Source organism: Calliphora vicina, chromosome 4 (genome assembly GCF_958450345.1).
Source record: "Calliphora vicina chromosome 4, idCalVici1.1, whole genome shotgun sequence".
Lineage (NCBI taxonomy): Eukaryota > Metazoa > Arthropoda > Insecta > Diptera > Calliphoridae > Calliphora > Calliphora vicina.
This window is the reverse complement of record NC_088783.1, coordinates 110,914,661-110,928,067: the sequence shown is the minus strand read 5'-3', so window position 1 is coordinate 110,928,067 and position 13,407 is coordinate 110,914,661. Positions and strand designations below refer to the sequence as shown.

Here is a 13,407-nt window from a genome sequence, read left to right as displayed (position 1 = left end):
TCCTAAATGATTGATACATTAATATATCCGCAATATTTTAACTTAGTCTGCTATTTAAAAATCGAGCAAATCGGCCCACAAATGGCTGAGATATAAAACAAAAAACCGGGACTATCTCGATTTTTCACATATTTTTCAACCAAATTTTTTTATCAAAAATGTTTTTTCTCTTAAAATTTTATTTACCAATTATCATCATAAATCAAAAATTCATAATTTTTGATTTTAATTGTAATTTTCAGCAATTTTTGTTAACAAATATATAAAATATAAGGTTTTTGTAAAAAGTACTTTTTTGGTACTTTTTGAGAAAATTACTTTTAATGGAAATTCGTTATACATTTTGAAGAAATAATTAACAAAATAATTTTTGTATTTAATTCTGTTAAAAAAAAGTACTTTTTAGGTTTTTTTTCCAAAATAAAATGATTTTTGCAAAAAAGTACTTTTTTTGGTAATTTTCAAAAATTCATAATTTTTGGTTTTAAATGTAATTTTTACATATATTTTCTAATAAATATGACAAATAACAAGTTTTTGTAAAAAGTACTTTTTTGGTACTTTTTGATAAAATTACTTTGAACGGAAATTCTTAATATATTTTCAAAGAATAATTGAAAAAATGTTTTTTTATAAAGAATTCTTTAAAAAAAAGTACTTTTTCAGTTTTTTTCCCCAAAATAATGGTTTTTGTAAAAAGTACTTTTTTTGGTACTTTTCAAAAATTCACAATTTTTGGTTTTAAATGTAATTTTCACCAATTTTTCTTACCAAATATTTCAAATATAAGGTTTTTGTAAAAAGTACTTTTTTGGTACTTTTTGATAAAATTACTTTTAACGGAAATTCTCAATATATTTTCAAAGAATAATTGAAAAAATGTTTTTTTTTATAAAGAATTCTTTTAAAAAAAGTACTTTTTAGTTTTTTTCCCCAAAATAATGGTTTTTTGAAAAAGTACTTTTTTTGGTACTTTTCAAAAATTCATAATTTTTGGTTTTAAATGTAATTTTTACATATATTTTCTAATAAATTAGACAAATAACAAGTTTTTGTAAAAAGTAATTTTTTGGTATTGAAAAAAATTTAAAAAAAATTGAAAAAATTGTTGTTTATAAAGAATTCTTTTTAAAAAAAGTACTTTTTAGTTTTTTTCCCCAAAATAATGGTTTTTGGAAAAAGTACTTTTTTTGGTGCTTTTCAAAAATTCATAATTTTTGGTTTTAAATGTAATTTTCACCAATTTTTCTTACCAAATATTTCAAATATAAGGTTTTTGTAAAAAGTACTTTTTTGGTACTTTTTGATAAAATTACTTTTAACGGAAATTCTTAATATATTTTCAAAGAATAATTGAAAAAATTTTTTTTTTGTAAATCTCGATTTTTCACATATTTTTCAACAAATTTTTTTTCTCTTAAAATTCGTTTTTCACCAAAAAATTTTTTTCACCAAAAATTTTTTTCACCAAATTTTTTTTCACCAAATTTTTTTTTCACCAAAAATTTTTTTTCACCAAAATTTTTTTTTCGCCAAAGGATTTATAAAAAAATAAACAGTTTATTAAACAAAACAAACTTTTCTTTATAAAAAAAAAAAAAATTTCCAATATTTGAAATATTGAAATTTGAAAAAACTAAATTTTTAATAAATTAAGCTACAAACATATTTATGATGGCGGGCCAAGCATAATTTCTAATTTTACTTAAGATATATAGAATTTAAGCAGCAAACCCCTCCCCTCCTTATTCCCCCCTCCCCCTTAAACCCAATACTTATCACTTCTTTATAATTTTATACTTTCAATTTTCTGTTTAATTTCATTTATTTATTCTATACTTTTGTTTATTTCGTTATAGGTTTTTGGCAAATTGACTGTAATTAAACAAAACTAAAATAAAATCTGGACTTTTCATAACAATTCGAACAAAAAAAAAATTCAAAATTTTCCAAAAAAAATCTTTTAACTCAAACAAAACATTCCAGCTCCAAAAATAATAAAAAAAAAATTCTATTAAAATCAATTTGAAAAAAATCTTGTAAATTTTGTTTTTTTTTGTAACTCTAAAGAAAAAGTAAATAATAAAAATGGCTTCAGAATTGGATCAATTTGCCGAGTTGGAATTGTCAAAAGAGGATCGTGAACAAATTTTCGATCCACCTTTAGATCGACAGCAAATGGAAGGTGCTGGCACCTCAAGGTATTTAAAATGTTTCATTTTTTATTTTATTTATTTATTATTTTTTTTAGTTCTTTTTTTCATGTAGTTTGTATTTGAGTACTATTTATGTAGTTGCTGTCTTTTTCTTTAAAAAAATTAAGCATTTTATGGCTTAATGAGGCCAATTAAACCCACAATTGCTTGTATTTATCACGCCTTTAAAACATTTATACAGAGGACAAGAAAAATACTTTTTTTTTTTTTCTCAAAAAAAAAAACCTTTTTCTCTAATTCTTGGGTTTTGTACTAAAACATCTTTCGCACGTTCTAATAATTTCTTTAGTTTTGTCACAAAAAATTCTCTTTTTTTGTTTAACCTTTGATTTGTTTCTCTTCGGCAGAGAATGAAAAAAAAAACTCACCAACAAATTTGTTTGAAAATTTAAATTTCAAGTGCCAAAATTACCACATATTTCATATATTTGCCCAAGAAATACACAAAACAATGTCTTTCTTAAACAAGCTCATTAAACATGCACCCCTAAATAGGGTGTTTTTGAGACCCCCTTATCTAAAGAAAAAAAAAACTTGTGTAGCTACCTTAAAAATAGCCTGCTGTGAGCAATAAATTTCAACACAACAAAAAAAAAAAATTCCACTACAAATAGAGATAAATTGAAAAGGATAATGAATTTAATTAAAAATAAAATTTTTTTGTAAAAAGTACTTTTTTTGGTACTTTTCAAAAATTCTTAATTTTTGGTTTTAAATGTAATTTTTACATAATTTTTCTAATAAATATGACAAATAACAAGTTTTTGGAAAAAGTACTTTTTTGGTACTTTTTGCTAAAATTACTTTTAATGGAAATTCTTTATACATTTTGAAGCAATAATTAAATAAATAATTTTTTTATTTAATTCTGTTAAAAAAAGTACTTTTTAGGTTTTTTTTACCCAAATAATGGTTTTTGTAAAAAGTACTTTTTTGGTACTTTTCAAAAATTCATAATTTTTGGTTTTAAATGTTATTTCCAACCATTTTTCGTACCAAATATTCCAAATATAAGGTTTTTGTAAAAGGTACTTTTTGCTAAAATTACCTTAACGGGAATTTTTCATACATTTTGAAAAAATAATTGAAAAAATTGTTGTTTATAAAGAATTCTTTTAAAAAAAGTACTTTTTAGATTTTTTCCCCAAAATAATGTTTTTTGTAAAAAAGTACTTTTTTTTGGTACTTTTCAAAAATTCATAATTTTTGGTTTTAAATGTAATTTTTACATATTTTGACAAATAACAAGTTTTTGTAAAAAGTACTTTTTTGGTACTTTTTGCTAAAATTACTTTTAATGTTTCCATCTTAATATATTTTCAAAGAATAATTGAAAAAAATGTTTTTTTGTGAATAATTCTTTTTAAAAAAAAAACTTTTTAGGTTTTTTTTCCCAAAATTATATAACTTTTTTAAAAAGTACTTTTTTGGGTACTTTTCAAAAATTCATAATTTTTGGTTTTAAATGTTATTTCCAACCATTTTTCTTACCAAATATTTCAAATATAAGGTTTTTGGAAAAAGTACTTTTTTGGTACTTTTTGTTAAAATTACTTTTAACGAAAATTCTTAATATATTTAATAGTAATATTTGAAAAATTATTTTTTAGAAATAATTCTTTTGAAAAAAGTACCATTTTAGGTTTATTTTCCCAGAATAAAAAGGTTTTTGTAAAAAGTACTTTTTTTGGTACTTTTCAAAAATTCATAATTTTTTGTTTTAAATGTAATTTTCAGTTATTTCCTTAAAAAATATACCAAATATAAGGTTTTTGTAAAAAGTACTTTTTTGGTACTTTTTGATAAAATTACCTTAAACTGCCTGCATTTAGAAGATTTCCGGTTTATTTTTTTTTTAAAGTTTTATATAAATTTCCTTTGTTAAATATCATCCTGGCTTACAAAAACATTATAATAATGTCACAACCAGCAGCTAATTCCCAAACTACATTTTCCTTACAAAAAAATCATGATTTTGTTAGAAAAAAGGGTGTGATCTTGTCTAACAATTTCTAATTTTTGAACAATTATTAGATTTAGAAATTCTTCATACTCAAAAATCTTTGTTTGTTTGAGTCGCAAAAATATCTTTAAATAACTAGTTTTCCCCCCTATAGATTTTTAATTACAATATTTCTTTTAGGTAAAAACTTATAGGAAGCTGAACAAAAAAAAAAAAACAAGAACATGACACATGTTGCATGCTTCTCTTATATGTAGGTTTGAATTTCAAACACATCGTTAGTAACTAATTTGCTTGCCATAGTTTTTTTTTGTTTTGTTTCCCTAAAATTTTAGTTTAGAATTTTGAAATTGAAATTTAAATGTATCAATTTTTTCACGTGCTTTATTTGTGGCAACAAATTTTTTTTGTTTTTAGAAACTTTTTGTGAGATTTCCGTGAAATTTTTAGATGTTTTTTTTTTTTTTGTTGAGAAGAATTTGTAACAAAAACTTTATTTTATTGTTTTTTTAAACTCCTCATTTTTAGAAAAAAGGGCGGTTTTTTTAGAAAAAACCCTAAATGTATCTTTTTTGCAAGGTTTTTTGTGGAAATGCTTTGTTCTAACTCAGCTTGTTAGTAGGGGTTTCCAAAATGACATGACAAGCAGAGGGTTTTCTTGTTTGGAAATTGAAAAACCTTTGGCCTTTTTTTAACAAAAATAAAAAAAATTAATTCAAAGAATAACAATTTTTGTCTTTTTTTGTTGGAGGATTGTGATGTTATCAAAGAATAACCATTTTTATGTCATGTTTGGGAGGATTTTAGTTTGTATCTGTATCATTTGATTCCCATCGATTATGTAACATAAATTAGTTATGTTTTGCTGTATAATTTTCATATTTGATTGACACTCAAATTAGTTTTTTTTTTATTCTTTTCACTCATTCACTGGCTGCCTTCACATGACAAGTTTGAAACCTTTGAGAAAACCTTTGAGAATTTTTCATAACAAAATAACTATTGTCTAAAGCAGTTTCCTTCATCAAACTGATGAGGTGCTAATATGTATAATTTGAGGGTTACAAATGTATGTTTTTGTCTAACTAATATTTTAGATCACAATCAAAGAATATTAGAAAAAAGCCTAAAATATGGGAAATTTTTTTTTAAGAAATAAATTTTAGATTTCTAAAATTTCCTAAACTAGCTTAAAAAAGCAATATTTAGACAAAATTTTTCAGGCGGGCCACTTTCAGACAAAATTTTTTTTTAAAAAATTTTCAATTTAGATATAAATTTTTAAATCAAAAATTAGAAATTTATAATCTGGAAGGAAAATGCAAACAATAGACAAATTTTTTCAGGCGGGCCATTATTTGGAAAAAAATTTTTATAAAAATATTTCTACTTCCATGAGCCCTAAAATATTTTTAAATAAAATTTCATAAACTAGAATACAAAAGTACAATTTAGGCAGAAATTTTCTGGCGGGCCACTTTGAAATAAGAAAATTTTTTAAAAAATTTTAAACTTTGGAAAAAAATTTTAAAGCAAGGATTAGAAAATAATAATCTGGAAGGATAAACTAAATGATAGACAAATTTTTTCAGGCGGGCCAGTTTTTCCTTAAAATTTTATTTTACTTTTCTTGCTTTTAAAAGTTAAATTTGCTACTTGGGACTAAGAATTCATAATGTGGAATAAAAATTAAATCATTAACAAAAATATTTCAGGCGGGCCACTCCTTCCTTAAAATTTTATTCTACTTTTTTAGCTTTTAGAAATTAAATTTTCTACTTAGCAGTTAACTTTCATAATCTAGTTTAAAAAACAAATTAATAACAAAAATATTTGAGGCGGGCCACTTTTTCCATTTAATTTTATTATAGTTTTTAGGCTTTTAAAAGTTGAATTTGCTACTTGGGACTAAGAATTCATAATGTGGAATAAAAATTAAATCATTAACAAAAATATTTCAGGCGGGCCACTTTTCCCTATAAATTTTATTCTACTTTTTTTGCTTTTAGAAATTAAATTATCTACTCAGGAGTTAAAATTCTTAAACTAGAATAAAAATGAAATCATTAACAAAAATATTTCAGGCGGGCCACTTTTCCCTTCAAATTTTATTCTACTTTTTTTGCTTTGAAAAGTAAAATTTGCTAGTTAGAAGTTAAAATTCGTAAACTAGAATAAAAATGAAATCATTAACAAAATTATTTCAGGCGGGCCACGTTTTCCTTAAATTTTTTTTTACTTTTTTGCATTTAAAAGTAAAATTTGTTACTTAGGAGTTGAAATTCATTAACCAGAATAAAAATTGAATCATTAACAAAAATATTTTAGGCGGGCCACCTTTTCCTTAAAATTTTATTTAACTTTTTTTGCTTTTAAAGTAAAACTTGCAACTTTGGAGTAAAAATTCATTAAATAGAATTAAAATTAAATCATTAACAAAAATATTTGAGGCGGGCCACTTTTTTCTTAAAATTTTATTTTACTTTTTTTGCTTTTAAAACTCCAATTTGCTAATTATGAGTTAGAATTCATAATCTAAAATTAAAATTAAATCATTAACAAAAATATTTCAGGCGGGCCACTTTTCCCTTAAAATTTTATTCTACTTTTTTGCTTTTAACAGACAAATTTGCTACTTAGCAGTTAACTTTCATAATTTAGTATAAAAAACAAATTAATAACAAAAATATTTCAGGCGGGCCACTTTCTCCTTAAATTTTTTTTAAACTTTTTTTCTTTTAAAAGTATAATTTGCTACTTAGGAGTTAAAATTCCTAATCTAAAATAAAAATTAAATCATTCACAAAAATATTTCAGGCGGGCAAATTTTTCCTTAAAATTTTATTTTACTTTTTTTGATTTTAAATGTAAATTTTGCTTGTTCAAACTAGAAATTCCTAATCTGGATTAAAAAACAAATTAATAACACAAATATTTCAGGCGGGCCACTTTTTCCTTAAAATTTTATTTTACTTTTTTTTACTTTTAAAAGTCAAATTTGCTACTTTGGAGTTAGAATTCATAATCTAAAATAAAAATGAAATCATTAACAAAAATATTTCAGGCGGGCCACTTTTTTCTTAAAATTTTATTCTACTTTTTTTGCTTTTAAAAATTAAATTTTCTACTTGGGAGTTAAAATTCTTAAACTAGAATAAAAATTAAATCATTAACAAAATTATTTCAGACGGGCCAATTTTTCCTTAAAATTTTATTTTACTTTTTTTGCATTTAAAAGTAAAATTTGCTAGTTAGAAGTTAAAATTCATAAACTAGAATAAAAATTGAATTATTAACAAAAATATTTCAGGCGGGCCACTTTTTCCTTAAAATTTTATTTTACTTTTTTTGATTTTAAAGTAAAATTTGCAACTTTGGAGTAAAAATTCATTAAATAGAATTAAAATTAAATCATTAACAAAAATATTTCAGGCGGGCCACTTTTTCCTTCAAATTTTTTTAAACTTTTTTTGCTTTTAAAACTCTAATTTGCTAATTATGAGTTAGAATTCATAATCTAAAATAAAAATTAAATCATTAACAAAAATATTTCAGGCGGGCCACTTTTTCCTTCAATTTTTTTAACTTTTTTTGCTTTGAAAAGTTAAATTTGCTAGTTAGAAGTTAAAATTCATAAACTAGAATAAAAATTGAATCATTAAGAAAAATATTTCAGGCGGGCCACTTTTCCCTTCAAATTATTTTTAACTTTTTTGCTTTTAACAGACAAATTTGCTACTTAGCAGTTAACTTTCATAATTTAGTATAAAAAATAAATTAATAACAAAAATATTTCAGGCGGCCCACTTTCTCCTTAAATTTTTTTTAAACTTTTTTTTCTTTTAAAAGTAAAATTTGGTACTTAGAAGTTAAAATTCATAAACTAGAATAAAAATTGAATCATTAACAAAAATATTTCAGGCGGGCCACTTTTTCCTTTAAGTTTTATTTTACTTTTTAGGCTTTTAAAAGTTAAATTTGCAACTTAGGAGTTAAAATTCATAATCTGGAATAAAAATTAAATCATTAACAAAAATATTTCAGGCGGGCCACTTTTTCCTTTAAATTTTATTTTAGTTTTTTTGCTTTTAAAAGTTGAATTTGTTACTTAGGAGTTGGAATTCATAATCTAAAATAAAAATTAAATCATTAACAAAAATATTTCAGGCGGGCCACTTTTCCCTTCTAATTTTTTTTTAACTTTTTTGCTTTTAAAAGTCAAATTTGCTACTTTGGATTTAGAATTCATAATCTGAAATAAAAATGAAATCATTAACAAAAATATTTCAGGCGGGCCACTTTTTCCTTAAATTTTTATTTGACTTTTTTCGATTTTAAAAGTTAAATTAGCTAATTAGGAGTTAGAATTCATAATCAGGAATAAAAATCCAGTTAATAACAAAATTATTTCTGGCGGGCCACTTTTTCCTTAAATTTTTTTTTTACTTTCTTTGTTTTTAAAATTAAAATTTGCTAGCTAGGAGTTAAAATTCATAATCTAGATTAAAAAACAAATTAATAACAAAAATATTTTAGGCGGGCCACCTTTTCCTTAAAATTTTATTTTACTTTTTAGACTTTTAAAATTTAAATTTGCTTCTTAGGAGTTAAAATTCATAATCTGGAATAAAAATTAAATCATAAACAAAAATATTTCAGGCGGGCCACTTTTTCCTTAAAATTTTATTTTACTATTTTTGCTTTTAAAAGTAAAATTTGCTACTTAGAAGTTAAAATTCATAAACTAGAATAGAAATTAAATCATTAACAAAAATATTTCAGGCGGGCCACTTTACCACAAAAAAATTTTGTGTAAAAGTGGCTATAAATACATTTTTCTTCACTGTCTTTAACTTTTACTCCATCTTTATTATTTATTTATTTATTTGTCTCAGTGTATTTTATAGCCACTATTATGAGCTTAGTAATATTTAGTTCATTGACCTGGCTTAAAACTCTAAAACTCTGTGTGTAGAGGAGTAAGAGTGTAGTTAAGTTTGACGGCCGGCCGGCCGGCAGACAAACTTTACTACACATATACATATTTTCTTATACCTATAACCTGGTTATGAAACAATTGAAATTGTTGCTTATGTCTGCGGTTCTTAACCAAAAAAAAAAAACGAAAGAAATATTAAAAAAAAAACACATACACATGGTATTAAACTCAGTTAAATAGCCAGTCAGTCAACCAACCAGTAAACCATTGACCGTTGCTGTAAAACCAAATGTTTGTTTAAAAAACAAACAACAAAATTATATATAAAACAGAAATTTGTTACTTTGACTGCTTATTTACCTAAAAATTTTTACAGTTTTGTTAACATAATTTTCAGTTATTTTCAGTATTTTTTTTTTTCTTTTTTGGGCTTAAAACATTCTTATGAAATTGTTGGTAAATTTACTAACAACCAAATTTAATTAACAAATATGTAATAAGCTATTAACAAGAGAGTTAAAGGGGGGGATTCAAGAAAGAGTTGAACATTTTTATAAAAATTTTACAAGAATTTCTTAGAAAATCAAAAAATGGCAACAAATTTCAGGCGGGCCATAGGTTGTCTTCGTTCAAAATAAAGCTTATTTGTTCAACTATTGATTTGTTATAAAAAAGTAATAAAATTCTCAATATTTCTGTTAAACTGCTGGCGGGCCATAATCACACTTCCTTAAAATTTCAGATTTTCCACATAAATCTTAAGATTTTTAATTAATTTTCTGACTTTTATAACTAATTAAAGCAGAAATAAATATATTTTAACAATTACCTGAAAATCTAACAAAAACCGCCTTAAAAAGGAGGCGGGCCAAAGGTTTCATTATGATAAAATCCAGCTGTTATAATCAAATATTGATTTTTTATAGAAAACTAATAAAAATATAAAGATTAATAGAAAATTCCAGGCGGGCCATAATGAATTTATGGTAAAAAATGCTTAAAAAAACAAATATTTCAGGAAAAAATTACAAAAAATTTAATAAATGTGTAAGGAAAAAGTGGCCCGCCTGAAATATTTTTGTTATCAATTTGTTTTCCAATCTAGATTATGAATTCTAACTCATAAATAGCAAATTTGACTTTTAAAAGCAAAAAAAGTAAAATAAAATTTTAAGGGAAAAGTGGCCCGCCTGAAATATTTTTGTTATTAATTTGTTTTCTAATTCAAATTATGAATTTCAACTCCTAAGTAGCAAATTTGAATTTTAAAAGCAAAAAAAGTAAAATAAAATTTTAAGGAAAAAGTGGCCCGCCTGAAATATTTTTGTTAATGATTTAATTTTTATTCCAGATTATGAATTTTAACTCCAAACTAGCAAATTTTACTTCCAAAAGCAAAAACAGTAAAATAAAATTTTAAGGAAAAAGTGGCCCGCCTGAAATATTTTTGTTATTAATTTGTTTTTTAACCAAGATTATGAATTCCTAATTTAAACAAGCAAAATTTACTTTTAAAAGCCAAAAAAAGTAAAATAAAATTTTAAGGAAAAACTGGCCCGCCTGAAATATTTTTGTTAATGATTTAATTTTTATTCCAGATTATGAATTTCAACTCCTATGTTGCAAATTTTACTTCTAAAAGCAAAAACAGTAAAATAAAATTTTAAGGAAAAAGTGGCCCGCCTGAAACATTTTTGTTAACGAATTAATTTGTATTCTACTTTAGGAATTCTAACTCCTAACTATCAAATTTTAATTTTAAAAGCAAAAAAAGTAAAATAAAATTTTAGGGAAAAAGTGGCCCGCCTAAAATATTTTTGTTATTAATTTGTTTTGTAATCTAGATTATGAATTCTAACTCCTAACTAGCAAATTTCACTTTTAAAAGCCAATAACGTAAAATAAAATTTTAAGGGAAAAGTGGCCCGCCTGAAATATTTTTGTTAACGAATTAATTTGTATTCTACTTTAGGAATTCTAACTCCTAACTAGCAAATTTTAATTTTAAAAGCAAAAAAAGTAAAATAAAATTTTAAGGAAATAGTGGCCCGCCTGAAATATTTTTGTTATTAATTTGTTTTCTAATCTAAATTATGAATTTCAACTCCTAAGTAGCAAATTTGAATTTTAAAAGCAAAAAAAGTTAAATAATATTTTAATGGAAAAGTGGCCCGCCTGAAAAATTTTTGTTATTAATTTATTTTCTAATCTAGATTATCAATTCCTAATTTGAACAAGCAAAATTTACTTTTAAATGCAAAAAAAGTAAAATAAAATTTTAAGGAAAAACTGGCCCGCCTGAAATATTTCTGTTAATGATTTAATTTTTATTCCAGATTACAAATTCTTACACCTAAGTAGCAAATTTTACTTTTAAGTAAGGAAAAAGTGAAAAAAATTTTTTGGGAAAAAGTGGCCCGCCTGAAACTTTGTTGCTAAATACTACTTTTTTAAGCCTGATTAAGAAATTATAGTCCTTAACCTTATTGAAATTTTTTAAGTTAAAAATTTTTCAAAAAATTTTGTTTAAAAATTTTGGCCCGCCTGAAAATTTTTGTTAATCATGTAGATTCTGTTGCAGGATTATGAATATCTAATCCTATGCCCTAAATTTTTTTTCTAAATTTAAAAACTCTTAAAAATATTTCTTAGATTAAAGTGGCCCGCCAGAAAATTTTGTTATAATTAATACATTTTAGGTCTAGATTAAGAAAATATAGAGCTTTACCTCATTGAAATTTTTTAAGTGGAAAATTTTTAGAAAAAATTACATTTTAAATGTTTGGCCCGCCTGAAAAATTTTATTTATCAAGTAGTTTCTCTTGCAGAATTATGAATATTTGGTCTTAGGGCTAAAAATTAACTTCTAAGTTGGAAAATCCTTAAATAACTTTCTTGTATGAAAGTGGCCCGCCAGAAATTTTTGGCATAATTACTGAATTTTGGATCTAGTTTAAGAAATTATAGTCCTCAACCTTATTAGAAACGTTTAAAATGAAAATGTTTAAAAAAAAATTGCTTTGAAATACTGGCCCGCCTGAAAATATTTGTGTTTTGGCTAATTTTTCTTGCTGGATTATGAATATCTTATCTTAGAGCTCAAAATTTTGTTTTAAATTTAAAAACTCTTAAAAATATTTCTTAGATTAAAGTGGCCCGCCAGAAATTTTTGGCATAATTACTACTTTTTAATTCTAGTTTAAGAATTTATAATCCTCAACCTCATTAAAATTTTTTAAGCTGAAATTTTTCAAAAAAAATTTGTTTAAAAATTTTGGCCCGCCTGAAAATATTAGTTTTTTGACTATTTTTTCTTGCTGGATTATGAATTTATATTTCTCGGACTCTAAACTTAATTCTAAGTTGAAAATTTTATAAAAAAAAATCTTATTTAAGGGTGGGCCGCCAGAATTTTTTTTTAAAAAATTAAAGTTTTTAATTCTGAAGTATAAAATTATAGTTTAAAGTGTTTTAAAGGTTATATGAACTAAAAATTATACATAAATATAAAATTTGAAATGTTGGCCCGCCCGAAAGTTTGGCCCTATTTGTCAGTTTATACGGGATTAATGAATTCTAGACGAGCTTTGAAAGGGAAACTGGTTTCCAATACTTTTCCTTCTCAAACTCTTAGTTAAACTCTATATGATCAGTTAGAATCATTGAGGATCATTTGAAAAAACCTTTTCTTTAGGTGTATTTTAGTTCTTTTTTTATTTTTTGTTTCAGCTTAAGAACTCACATGTTTTTTGTTACAAATTTTTGGCCATTTTATTTGGGATGATCTTAAACGAAAGATAGTACAAGTGTTCTAATTTATAACTCGCTAAAACACATGGCCTTACCGGCCTACTCACAATAAGCAAGAGACAAAAAGAGAGGGTTAGAGAGAGAGAGAGTGATCAGTGATCAGGAAAAAAGGGGTTCCATGCAATCGTAACTAAAACGGAAAAGAAAGGCCAGGATAAATGTAATTTATTGTTGATTAAATGAACATTTGTTTGCTGGCTTTCCTCTGTGAAATGCTTTCTTTCCATGTTATCCTATATATAACAATTTTTTTTATGTCATTTCCTTTACAAAATGATCCTGCTGTATTTGGTTAAATGTTTCGTAAGTTTCAGCCAAAAATTACTTTCTTTTTTTTGATTATATTTCCCAAAAAACACAGAAGGGTTGCTGGTTTTTAAGGTAATAAAAAAAAGAGTTTTATTGATGGCCTTTTTTTGGCCAAAAAAAAAATGCACAAGAGCATCTGTCGTATTCAGTTTTTAGGCTTAAAAGTGCAC

At 24.0% G+C, this 13,407-nt stretch overlaps 1 protein-coding gene across 2 annotated transcripts in view; it reads left to right on the top strand.

Moving 5' to 3' along the window:
- Positions 1–2,032: 2,032 nt before the first annotated feature.
- The window catches only part of Imp (IGF-II mRNA-binding protein), a 75,018-nt gene continuing 63,643 nt past the window's right edge, over positions 2,033–13,407 (top strand). The window contains exon 1 of one of the 2 annotated variants that reach the window (XM_065508021.1): positions 2,033–2,201. In XM_065508021.1, the coding sequence (XP_065364093.1) occupies positions 2,089–2,201 (113 nt within the window). In that variant the 5' untranslated portion in view covers positions 2,033–2,088. The remainder of the gene's footprint in view (positions 2,202–13,407) is intronic. The other variant, XM_065508022.1, reaches the window with a different exon arrangement.